This window comes from Rhinatrema bivittatum, chromosome 4 (genome assembly GCF_901001135.1).
Source record: "Rhinatrema bivittatum chromosome 4, aRhiBiv1.1, whole genome shotgun sequence".
In the NCBI taxonomy this organism is placed as follows: domain Eukaryota; kingdom Metazoa; phylum Chordata; class Amphibia; order Gymnophiona; family Rhinatrematidae; genus Rhinatrema; species Rhinatrema bivittatum.
This window is the reverse complement of record NC_042618.1, coordinates 169,535,245-169,547,868: the sequence shown is the minus strand read 5'-3', so window position 1 is coordinate 169,547,868 and position 12,624 is coordinate 169,535,245. Positions and strand designations below refer to the sequence as shown.

At 46.2% G+C, this 12,624-nt stretch overlaps 1 protein-coding gene across 2 annotated transcripts in view; it reads right to left on the bottom strand.

Moving 5' to 3' along the window:
- Positions 1-884: 884 nt before the first annotated feature.
- The window catches only part of RPTOR (regulatory associated protein of MTOR complex 1), a 699,963-nt gene continuing 688,223 nt past the window's right edge, over positions 885-12,624 (bottom strand). For both annotated transcript variants that reach the window (XM_029599200.1, XM_029599201.1), the window contains 5 exons: positions 9,972-10,099; positions 8,468-8,554; positions 3,059-3,175; positions 2,256-2,385; positions 885-1,904 (listed from right to left, as the gene is read on the bottom strand). In XM_029599200.1, coding sequence (XP_029455060.1) covers positions 1,836-1,904; positions 2,256-2,385; positions 3,059-3,175; positions 8,468-8,554; positions 9,972-10,099 — 531 coding nt within the window. In that variant the 3' untranslated portion in view covers positions 885-1,835. The remainder of the gene's footprint in view (positions 1,905-2,255; positions 2,386-3,058; positions 3,176-8,467; positions 8,555-9,971; positions 10,100-12,624) is intronic.

The window sequence follows — 12,624 nt, the reverse complement described above, 5'->3', positions numbered from 1 at the left end:
GGGAAGGGACAGGAGAGCACATGGGTGTTCATATGTACCTGGTTAGAGGACACAGCCAGGTACCAATATAATCCGTATCAGCCCTCAGCTATGGGAGTCTATAGAACCCATATCCATGAGGGGTGCAGACCTGGCAGATCTAGGACTGGCACCAGATTCAAAACTTCTCTCTTAATCTTGTGCCTCTTTTCTTAGCTGATGGGCATTGCATCCTCTCTCCCACCTTCCCAAGAAATCACACAGTCATATTATGGGGTTCCTCTTTAAAGATGATGGCGAGTCGGGGCAAACAGCTGCTCCTCCTCCTGGAAGGATCCTGCGCATAAAGCCAAGAGACCTTTTCTCTCTCCTTATTCTGAGCTGAAAGTCTTCAGTACTTTCAGAAGTGGAATCTAGCCTTTTATCTCCTGTAACATTTTCCTTTCCATGATGTCTTCAAATGCTCCATTGAATTATTTGGGCACCATTTTGTTTAACACTCTCTCTCCCTCCTTCGCCTCCCCATTTACAGCTCTGCACAGTAAAAGCATGGAAAGTAATTTTCCCCCACTGCATCCGCGGGCAGCTGCACTAAACATAAGGGCTTCCCAGCAGAAGTAATCCATATACCCAAACCAGAACCTGTATAAGCACAGGTACAAAATAGCATCCAATGTGCTGTGTTACTGGGGGGGGGAGGGGCACCTGAGGTAAGACTAAAGTAACCACTGTCTCCCAGAGCCATGTGAAGGCCAGGACGCAGTGCATGACTGCGGTCTCTTTACGGGAGAGTGAGCTGCTGACTGAAGTGCATCCTCCTCCAAGGGAGAGTTGGGAGGTGCTCTTTCATCGTGGCTGGTATAAATTCGAGGTGGTGGTGACCCTGTTCCTTTAAGGCAGTGGACTGGTGCTTCTTAAACTTCCCTTCCTGGAAGCTCCGAGGTGTAATATTCTTTTTTTTTTTTTTTTGTGTGTCCATAGGGGAAGAGGCAAAGACTGATATCAATAAAGCATTAAGTCAGCGTGAAGGAACATTTTATCAGACAGTGATCTGCAGTATGGTGAGGTATCCATGTTCTCCCTGCCCCCCCCCCCCCTCAGCATCCTCTTACTCAGAAAATGTTCCTCCCCCAAGCCCAAGAAAAAGAAGTTCTTACTTGACCTCCCAACCTCAGGGCAACTGATCCATGAATAACAGCTGGATTAGAAAATACATCAGGTCCTTTTTCCCTTTTCTTTTCCAAGTTTTCTTGTGGTAAACATGGAGGAGCTCAAGTCAAGTGGCTAGGGATGTCCAGGTTCTGCGACAGGGAGGAGGTGTATAGTTTCCGTGAGAGGGAGCATCTGTAGGAGCAGCACAGGGAAGGGGGGGGGGGGGGGATCCTTACTAGGGACTCAGTACAGTCAGAATAAAGGAAGCTTGAGCTGTGCCACAAAATCAGTCTTAAAGCTAAAATCGACACGTGTTCAAAAGAAAAAAAAAAATTTGCGATATACTTTGACAAAGTTCTTTCTGATCCTGAAAGCTGCAATCTAGCATAGGAGCAACCATAATTAAAAAAAGGAAAAAGAAAAGAAATTGAGGGGGGGGGGGGGGTGTTTGCAGCTGGAACCCCCTACAGTTAAAGGAGATGGACATTTTCTAACTGCTAGCTTTAAATTATCAGTAGCCAAGTCAAGGAGGAAGAAAATAATGTTCAAGGTCCGAGTGGAAGCAGCCAATACTCAACCATCCAAGTCAATCATTTCATTCTGTACACCGGAGGCCGCTCCTGTCCAGCAAGCGTCGCACTGCTCTGGGAGGGAGGACCACCTGCAGCTCCACTTCTTTGCACGGTTAAGACCAAGGTATCCCGTTACCTGACCCGCTTTTCCACAGAGTACACCGACATGTAGTAATCATTACTGCCAACTGCCAAATGAGGCTGCCAGGAGAAAGCACAGATTGGAGTTACAGAGAGGCTGGGGTAACAGCACTACCCCCCCGTAACCACCACCATCCCAAACTCCACAAAATCAGCACACTGCCCCACTCAGTGGCAGGACCACCAGATCCCAGTGGGATAAACCCAGAAAGCTGGCCTTCGCCCAGTAATCTGCTTTGACCTGGCTGAAAAGTGGAATATGAAAAAGAAATCTAAACAAATAAAACAAACAAGGCTGGTAAGAGAGAAACATCTCCACTGCATTCAGCGGGCAGCAGAGTTCTCCAGCTACAATGTACGAGCAAAGCCCAGCTCTTCAGCTACTTGATAAATAACCATCTGTGTACTGACCCAGTGAGGATGGAAGGCCAGGCAGCTAATGGCCCCAATCCTTTGGCCCATAAATCCATCATAATACTTTATGTTGCTGATCAGCTCTCCATTACTATTGTAAATAGCAATAAACTGGTTCATGGAGCCACTGGAGGGAGAGAGAAAAGGTTACATATTAGTTCGATTACCTATCCTCCCCATAAGAGCTTTTCTGCCTCTTCTTTACAGACCTCCTCCAGGGACAGAGACCAAACAGGTAAAGTGAGTCAGTGGGAGCACAAAGAATCCTTGGCCACAGAAACTGTAATCCAGGTTCAGCCAAAAGCAACCCATGAACCCTGGCTGTAAGCAAAAAAAGCAGACAGCGGAGACTGAGGAGAGGGCATGATGTTCCCTCCCCAGGTTTCTCTCTGGATTTCTTCTTTAAGAAGCAGATTCTTTGCAGGTTGTGATACCTTATACATTAGGCCCCTTCCTCATATGTGAGACTGACCTAAGGAAGGGCAGGCAGCCCTCAAAATGTTAGTCACAAATGTTTTAAGTTAGTTCAATAAAAAAAGTCTTGTCTACAATTTGTTAACATTTAGTCGGATGTGGAGGAACAGCCTAGTAGTGGTTAAAGCAGCGGGCTACAACCCAGGGTTCAAATCCCACTGTCGCTCCTTGGGACCTCAGGCAAATCACTCTACTCCCCCATTGCCCCAGGTACAAAATCAGATTGAAAACCCTAACAGTACTTGAATGTAATCTGCTTTGCCAAAAAAAAGTGGAATATAAAAATCTAAATAAAAAATAAATGTAACAGAAAGAGCTAGACTTACCAAGCAAATAGGTTTGCCTGTGGATGAATATCCAGAGCAGTCAGTCCTTTCACAATCTGAAGTACACTCACAGATTCTGGCATCCGGGGGTCAAAGAACCTGACATCTCCATTCACACTGCAGAGACACAAGGGTCAGACACTTAGCGCACAGCCCTTTACAGGCCAGAAGTCGCCTAAACTCCGTGAGAGGGGGGTGGTGCTAGACTTTGCTGCTATTACTTTGGCTTCTTTTACTGGTAACCTAGAGGACTGCATTAACAGCAACATGCAGGGGGAAATGAGGGTCAGTTGCTATTTTGCAGAGGGCCCTTTGGCACAAAGGTTGGTTTAAATACACAAAAATAAATTTTATAAAGACTAAGATGGGGCCTGCAGCTTGAATACTATTTGCTCCACCCTCTTGCAGCACTCAGCATGTCCCTGCACAGATTCCAGAAACAAGGTACATAAGTTATTCCAGATGATTGCAGCTGAGATGGTCATTCCCTGTACGGACCCACATCAGTCCAGACTCCTGGGTTTTGCATCCCTGCCAGAAGATGGAGACAGAGAAAGTTTCATTGACACTGTACATAACCCAGTGTGCCACCTGCAGTCCCCTCAGTAGTGCTCTGTCTCCAACAGATAGTAGATGGTGCAGATCTGCAGTCTGGAGAGATTAAAAAAAAAAAAAAAGTAGCAAGAGAAGCAAAGGCTAGAAATGGATTCTCCCAGAGAGTTGTGAGGTCCTGGTAAGGCCATCCTTCCTGGTATGAAGTGGATGAGCAGGGGGTTAGTGACACTTACTGTGGCTCGCTCCTAAATCCTGCGGGGTGGACATCTGGTGGTCCAGATCCCTCATCCCCCATGAAGCAGCCTTTCGACCCGCCAACAGACCTATACTGCAGCCTGGAAGAGCAAGGAAGCAGGGAAGTACCAGAGCTGGGGGGGACTGTGTTTTTTTTATAAAGTTGGTTTACTAAAAAAAAAAAAGCACAAAGTATTCCTCTTTGCACAGATGCTGAGGGGGATGATTCCACTGTGGTCCTTTTCCAAAGACAGGAACTTTGGCCTTTCATTCCATCGGTGCATCAAGAGCTGGGGATCAAGATATCTCTGGAGGAGTCTGACCTGGAGGGTGGACTGACAAAACAGTTTCCTTTTCATAAGTTGGTGAAGAAATTGGTGCATGAGTGGATCACTCCAGAGTCTGGTTTAAGAGTTGGCACAGCAATGGTGAAACTTTGTCCTTTGCCGGAGGAGACCTTGGTGCTGCTAGCACTGCCCAAGGTTGACGCTTTGGTGTCAGCGGTCACTAAGAAGACCAGCATTCTGGTGGCGGGGGTCGGCCACTCTAAGGGATGTGCAAGATCGAAAGTTGGAGCTTCATCTCAAAAAGATTGAGGTTTCAGTGCTGGGCATACGAGCTGCAATTTGCAGCAGTTTCATGCAGAGGGCTTCTCTGCATTGGGTTCATCGATTGCAGGAGATGCAGGCTGTATTGGGCCCAGTGCCACAGCAGGCAGAATGCTTGGAAGTGACTGTGGCTTATGGGGCGAATGCTCTGTATGACTTGATCTGGACTTCTTCCAAAATCATGATGTCTGCAGTGTTGGCTAGGAGATTACGGTAGCTTGGAATTTGGTCAGTGGATGTTTGGTCACATTTTTAGCTAGAAGCCCTTCCGTTTAAAGGGAAACTCTTGTTTGGAAAGGATTTGGAGCTGATAATGAAGCAGCTTGGCAAGTCCAAGGTGCATAAATTGCCAGTGGTCAAGCCTAGGAGCAAACAATTTTCTCCTGCTAGCACAAGGTTTAGAGAAAGCTGTCCTGAAATAATCCTAGCACAGGCTCCTGAGGTGCGAAGTCCTCGCAATGAAGTGAGGTTGGTCCACTCTTCGGTTCCAGCAGTTGGAGGGCGCTTAGATCTCTTTTACGAAGAGTGGCCCAAAATTACAATGGACCAGTGGTTCTTAAAGTGTGATAAGAGACTGTTACATATTAGAATTTGCTCTTCTCTTTTGGGATGCCTTTTTTGTTTCCCCTTGCGCTCCGCTAGACAAACGAGTAGTGGTTCAAGAGATAGTAGATTGCTTGTGGCATCTACGGGCTATAGTATTCCATCTATTTCGTAATGCCCAAAAAGGAACATATGTTTCGGTCGATCTTGGATTTAAAGAAGGTAAATGCGACCCTCAAGGTTCCTCGTTTCTGCATGGAGACTATGTTCGGTCATCGCAGTGGTATGCAAAGGAGAGTTCTTGGCGTCTCTCAACTTGACAGAGGCATATCTGCATATAGCCAACCAGCTGGAGCACCAGAGATTCCTGAGGTTCATGATCCTAGGGGGACATTTTCAGTTTTGGGCCCTTCCCTTCGACTTGGTGACAGCGCCACGTAACTTCAAGCTGATGGTTGTGGTGGCAGCCACATTAAGAAGGGAGGGTGTGTTGGTACATCCATATTTCATTTGAGTGAAATCAAAGGTCCTTTGTCAGCAGTCAGTGCAGAAAGTACTGGGATGCTTAAAGTCTTTGGGATGGGTGGAGATTTTGGCAAAGAGCTAGCTAGTCCCTTCTCAGATCCTGGAGTATCTGGGGGTTCACTTTGGCACACTGACGGGGAGAGTGTTTCCCTCAGAAGAGAGGTTGTTGAAATTGCAGCATCAGGTTTGAGAAGGGCTTCGGCTCCTGTTGCCAAGGTCTGGGACTATCTGCAGGTCTTGGGCTCGATGGCATCAACACTGGATCTAGTGCACTGTGCGTTCACGCTTATGTGGCCGATTCAGAGAGCTTTGCTTTCCCACTGGAACCCATTGTTGGGGGAGTTTCATCTGCCCCTGCAAGGGGAAGGCAGGGATGGTCTTTCATGGTGGCTTGTTCATGTCAATCTCAAGTGTGGTATAGAGTTGGAGGCTCTAAATTTCGTGAGAGTCACCACTAACACCAGTTTTTCCAGTTGGTGGGCAGTATCTCAGGTTCAGTTGGTGCAGGGACAGTGGTCAAAACAAGAAGCCTCAAGTTCTATCAATCTGTTAGAGATGAGAGCAGTATGTTTCACTTTATTTGCTTTTCTGCCTTGGCTACGCAGTGGTCTGGTATGGATTATCTCAGACGATGCAATGACTGTGGCATACATCAACCAAGAAGGCAGGACCAAGAGTCAGGCAGTGGTTCAAGAAACCCAGGAGTTGATTCTCTGGGCGAAACAGCACTTGGAGAGGATAGCGGTACTATCTGAGGCAGCGATGTGTCTCATCCACCAGAAATGGGGATATTCCCATATGAACTTAATGGTGACCAGACAAATCACCAAAGTGGCTCAATTTTACAGCCACAGAAGAGAACACAATGCAGAAGGATTAGATTCTCTAGTTTTACCATGGCCTCGAGGAATTCTCCTTTTTGTCTTCCCTCCTTGACCTCTGGTGGGCAAGGTGTTACGTTGGATAGAGAAGTATCTGAGCAATGTAATTCTAGTAGCTCTGGAGTGGCCTCATCGACCATGGTTTGCAGATCTGCTTATCGTGGCCAAAGATGGGCCACTGAAGTTCGACCATCTGTCGAAGGTTCTCATCAGGGTCCAATATGTTCGGATCAGGCGGTTCACTTCTGTCTCGCGGCTTGACTTTTGAGGAGAGAAGATTGAGACTGAGAGAAGATTGAGACTGAGAGGATATTTCGAAGCTCTTATTACCACCTTGTTGCAGGCCAGGCAACCTTCTACATCTTTAGTGTATTTTTGAGTTTGGAGGGTCTTCGTGTCCTAGTGTGTGACTAATAGAGTGCAACCAGTTTAGACCACTGGGTTGCTTATCTTGGCTTTTTTGCAAGAAGGTTTGGTCAGAGGTCTGGCCTTTAACTCTTTGAGAGTCCAAGTAGTGGACTTGGGTTGTCTCTAGGGTAAGGTGCAGGGGTATCCTCTGTCGGCTCATCTGGATGTTGTGAGTTTCCTTGGGGGTGGTGGTAAGAATTTGTATCCTCCGGTAAGGAAGCTTTGTTCGTCTTGGAATCGTAATCTAGTACTACGAGGTGTTTGTGAGGCTCTGTTTGAACCCTTTAAGGATTTGATGCTTAAGGTAATTTTTCTAGAGGCTATTTGTTTAGCCAGGAGAATCTCAGAGATTCAGGCTTTGTCGTGTCAGGATCCTTTTCTGTAGATCTCGGCTTCAGGGGTATTGTTAAATATGGTGCCCTCCTTTCTGCCAAAAGTGGTTTCAGCATTTCCATCTTAGAAAGTGAAGCTTCCAGTCTTTCCAGAATTAGAGTCCTCCTTGCCTCATGCAAGGAAGCTTAGGATTTTGGATGTTTAGCAAGCATTGTTGCGTTATCTGAAGATTACTAATTATTTTCATACATTGGATCATCTCTTTGTACTCTGTAGTGTTCCAAAGAAAGGAGGCAAAGCATCAAAAGCTACAATCGCACAGTGGCTGAAGGAGATCGGATCGCCTTATACTTTCTAAGGGTTGCCCTGTGCCTAAGGGGTTCAGGTCTCACTCAACAGGATCCCAGGCAACCTATTGGGCAGGATTTGAACAAGTGTCTCTGCAGAAGATTTACAGAGCAGCTTGGAGTTTGCTGCACACTTTTGTCAGGCAGCAATCGCTTGGATGTTGCAGTGCCGACTTCCATGAACTTTGGTGACAGAGTTCTGCGAGTGGGACTCTCAGGGTCCACCCAGTTTGAGGGAGCTTAGGTACTGATCTGGGTACATACAGGGAAAGGAAAATTGGTTCTTACCTGCTAATTTTTGTTCCTGAGGTATCACGGATCAGTCCAGAGACCCATCCGTATGGTAGGGGAGAGTCTTCCACTCATTCTGTTTGTTGTATATAGTGCAGAATTGTTGGAGGTTTACATTACTGTTCTATTGTGTTGTGTTGGGAAAAACGTTTTCTAGTTTGGGCACTCTTAACTTCCTCCTACTCGTTGTGAGGGAAAGGTTTAATTGAGTGATGCTTTCGTCTTGGCTTGAGTATAGGTCAATACTGAGAGACTGCAGGTGGCCACTGGGTTATGTACAGTGTCAGTAAAACTTTCTCTCTCTCCATCTGTTGGCAGGGATGCAAACCTCAGGAGTTTGGACTGATCAGTGGTACAACAGGAATGAAAATTAGCAGGTAAGAACCAATTTTCCTTTATTTGTAATACAGGAACTACCTCTTTGAAGCCTGGAGCAGAAATTCATTACCAATTGGAAATAGCAGTAGTAAAGGGTTTAGTGAAACCATAAGTCTTCCTGTCTGGAGAAACATGTGACTTGATCATGAGTATCAACTTTTTTTTTTTTTTTAAATAGTTTTCTATAACTCTCTCAATGCTTTGGAAAAGAGCTGGAAAAAAAACCTCAGGTGTTCTTTTAAACCACAGAATGCTTGCAGGACCATTTCTCACTCAGTCTCAGTACTAGCACCACATCTTCCGTACCTGACGCTTATGATGCTCCCATCGGAATGCTTCTGCAGATGGGCCTTCACCACCCAGGCCATGTGCTCACGGTATGTCATTACACGGCTGTGGGCAGTCAGAAAGGAAGAGAGGAGAATCAAGAATCTTAGCACGTGAACACAGACAGGAGAAAAGGCTGGACTGTTTTATAGCAGAGGAGGAAAAATGTGCTCCTAAAGTAAATGTTGGTAATGAGGGCCCTTTCTGCCCAGCAGGGATTATTATTTCCATTCTCCCCCCCTCTATCCCCGGGCAATCACAGATTATATGCAGAGGTTAGATGTATATAAGACAGGCGGTGCCTACCTTTGCTCAAGGCTGAATCAGCCATGAGAAGGCCACAGATGCATTACCAGGAATTGGGTCTCCAGTACGCAGGCAGCCACAGGTAGTAGTCTGCCCCATAGTGATATGCCAACACAGAGGGCTAATATTCAATCTGTTCTCTAAAATCTATAGTGTTCAACTAAACTGTCAGAGAACCATACATATCACATGACAATTAAGTGAAAACATACAAAAATGTTTATTTCAGAATAACACAACACCTATCTAGGCAATAAAACGCTCACTAACCATTCATACAATCATTCATACATACATTAAAACCAAATGCAGTGCATCAAACAAAGGGACTAACAATATTTACAATATATAAATATCACAACAAAATAATTGTCATGTGATAATATGTATGGTTCTCTGACAGTTTAGTTGAACACCATAGTGATATGCAGCTGAGAAGCAGGAAGCTTGTGCACATCTGTAACTGAGGCAAGCTGGAGCCTACTCTGTTTACATAGCTGAGTGACTGGGAGCAGACTATCAGGGAGATGGTAATCAATTATATAGATTAAACCTAGTTAGCCCACTGGATGGCAAGGAAGTGCATTTGTATAACTATAAGATTTTTAATGATTCACAGCAAAACGTCTTGGCTGTAGAAATCAATAAAAGTTGCAAGATTTTCAAACAGAGGCGTTCTCCCCTGATCTACCACCATTGTGCATGTCCCCGGCAACCTAGACAAGGATGGAGCTCCATTGCTGTGGCTCCTCAGCAGGAGCAGAGGTCTTCCAAAAGTTAAGAGGGGATTGCGAACAATTCTAAAGATTTGTTTTAAACTTTGGTCCTGCTTAAGCTCAACAATTTGCAGCTGTACAGTACAAAATGTCAGTGTGTTGTAATTATTGAAGCACCATAGAATATTTAGGATAGATGACCAAATGTCTTCCAAAGGGAAGGAAGCAGCATGGATTCACATTCCCAAAGGGAAAGGTGAAGGTAAAACAAACTTATAGCTGAGAATACTGAGGCACAATGACATAACTGCCAGGGGCAGAGGCAGGATTAAAACCCAGGAAATTTTGTCTCTGAGCCAGGAATCCACCTCGCTTTCCTTTGCAAGGACCCAGCATTTTTAAATGACTGTTAATTGGGCACAGATGAGTTCATAAACACATGCAGACAATGCTGGCATTACCATTCATTTAGTGCCATCCTGCGATCGTACACCCGAACCGAACCGTCTCCCAGACCTGCAACAATCAGTGAGCGGTGAGAGTCGCAGGATAAACTGGTCACACAGCTGTCTGCCCCCGTGGGGATGTCCTGGTAAAGGGAAAGAGCAACACAGAACAACGTAAAACAGACAAAAGTGCAAGGAACACTCTGTCAGTGTTTCCCAGCTAGTGTGCCCTGGCTGCAGTGCAATGTGGCGCAAAGGAAAGTCCGATAAGAGTTGAGGCGTAGCTGCAGTCTTCATTTTCTTTCCTTCCTGGCCTGCAGGATGTCCTCCCACCAGCAGGGGGGGTGTGTGACAGAGAGCAGTGCTTATTTGTTGCTGCTGCTGCTTTCCCCTTTGCCGGCTTTTCCTCTGCAATTGAAACTGCATGGGGCCCTCTAGTATTACAGATCTGCTGGCAGTCCTGATTAAAGAGGGAAGCCAGCAGAAGAGGAATAAGCAGCATCGGGTAAATGCTACTTGCAGTCCCTGGAGACACGAGAGAGAAGGGTCAGCTGAATGTGGCAAGTTGGGTGGAGGGAGAGAGTAGGTGATGATGATGATGATGATGATGCCATGGAGTAGGGGAGAGGGAAGGGAAGGTGATGATGCTAAGGGGTGGGGTGAGAGGGAAGAAAAAAAGAGAAGGTGCTGATGCCAGGGGTAGAAAGAGCAGGTGATTGTGCCAGACAGTGGGGGAGAGGAAAGGGAGAGTGATGATGCCAGGGGTTGGGGAGAGAGGGAAGGGAAGGCAAAGTGATAATGCCAGAGAGTGGTGAGGAGGGGGGTGGAAGAGAAGGAAAGTGATGATGCCAGGGAGTGGGGCAGAGGGAATAAAGTGATGGTGTTGCCAGTGGAGTGGAGGGATAGGGAAGAGAATGTGATAATAATAATGCTAGGGAAGGGTGGAGGGAGTTGGGAAGAGGTGGTGATTGATAGAGGGTGGAGGGAGCAGAAGGTGATGATGATGCTAAGGGATGTAGAGAGAGGAAAAGGAGGATGAAAATGACAAGAGTTTGGGGAAAGGAAAGGGAGGATGATAATGCCAGGGGTGTGGGGTGAAGGGAGGGGAACAAGATGATGCCTGGGGGTTTAGGGAGAGGATTTATGGGGCGTGGACAGGGGAAAGTGATGATGCCAGGAGGTGGGGGGAAAGGGAAGGTGATTATGATGATGATGCACGGGGTGGGGGAGAGGGAAAGGAAGAGAAGGTGACGATGCCTCAGGGATGGGGAGAGAAGAGAACATGCTTGTGAGGGTGAAGGTGAAGGTGTGCCTGGATGAAGTGAACCTTGTGCCAGTGTTCCACCACACACAAAAGGAGGGGAATCACTCCTGCATGTTGATACAACTTACCAAGGGCAGAGACTTTATTCATGAGAAAAGGTCAAGCGCTAGGGATCGATGCAATTAAGATGCTCCTCCTATTTAATATTGCAACGATATTTTTTGCTTTTCTGTACAACGTTTGGGAGCGCTCAGCAATTAAGACCTGCTCCCAGGTTATTATGACCTGGATTGGCCACTGTTGGAAACAGGATGCTGGGCTTGATGGACCCTTGGTCTGACCCAGTATGGCATTTTCTTATGTTCTTATGTTCTTATGCTCTAGGCAGGCATTCATTTTTGAGCATAAAAATGTACGTTTTAGATGCACATTATTTTTTTTTTTGCATTGTAGGTGATTCCCTAATAGCCTCATCAACATGCATTTGCATGTGATGTGCGCTATTAGTTTTGCCATGGGTTGGACGTGCTAAGGGGATTAGGTAGCACCTACACAACCCGCGTCCAACTGCGGGTTAAACAGTGCACTTGTCTGCGCGCACTGTACTGCACTGGCCCCCGGGTGCGCTGCCGGGAATGCACAAATACATTAGAAGCAACAACAGCGGAAAGCCGGACTTAGGAACTTTGTCCAGTTTTATAGCCACTGGTACTAGTTACTATTTGCAGTAGGTTTCACGTACCGAATAAGCAGCTGCCATTCAAACAAGGCCTATAGTTTGAAGGTCTGAAATGCCATGTACAGGTTTTATCACTATTTATAAAACAAAATTTGTTTTACAACAGGAAAGTACGGTGGAACTAATAAATTATTAGAAAAAGCCCCAAATCAAGCCTAACAAAATAGCAATGCAGGAAGAGACTTCAGGCAGCAAAAAGGAACCCTGCATTTCCTACTGTAGCAGCGATTCCTCCTCCTGTAAATGGAGTCAGGTGAGAGCTCAGAATCAGTGGCCCTTCTCCCCACCAGTTGGATGACATTAGAAAGCACCCATTTGTTTTTAGGGGCATAGGAAGAAAGAAAAGCAGACACAAAAAGGACCCAAGGCATTTGCTTGGCTCCAGTTCCATTCAATTAGAATGCGCTTTGAAGACAGTAGTGGTTCTCTGCCTGTTTTGCAGTGAGCTGGAAGCAGCATTGCTTGAACTGCTAACACACATCCAGTGCTCAGCTCCTCACAAAGCTTGCTCAACTGGGATTTGCTGTCCAATGAGACTGTCAGGCACCCCCCCCCCCCAGAAGGAAAAACCTGGTGACAATCCCGCAGAGGCACCCTACTTCCTGCATCACACACTCCATTATTGGTGGGCGTACATGGCGCATTACTAATTTGAAATTTTTTCA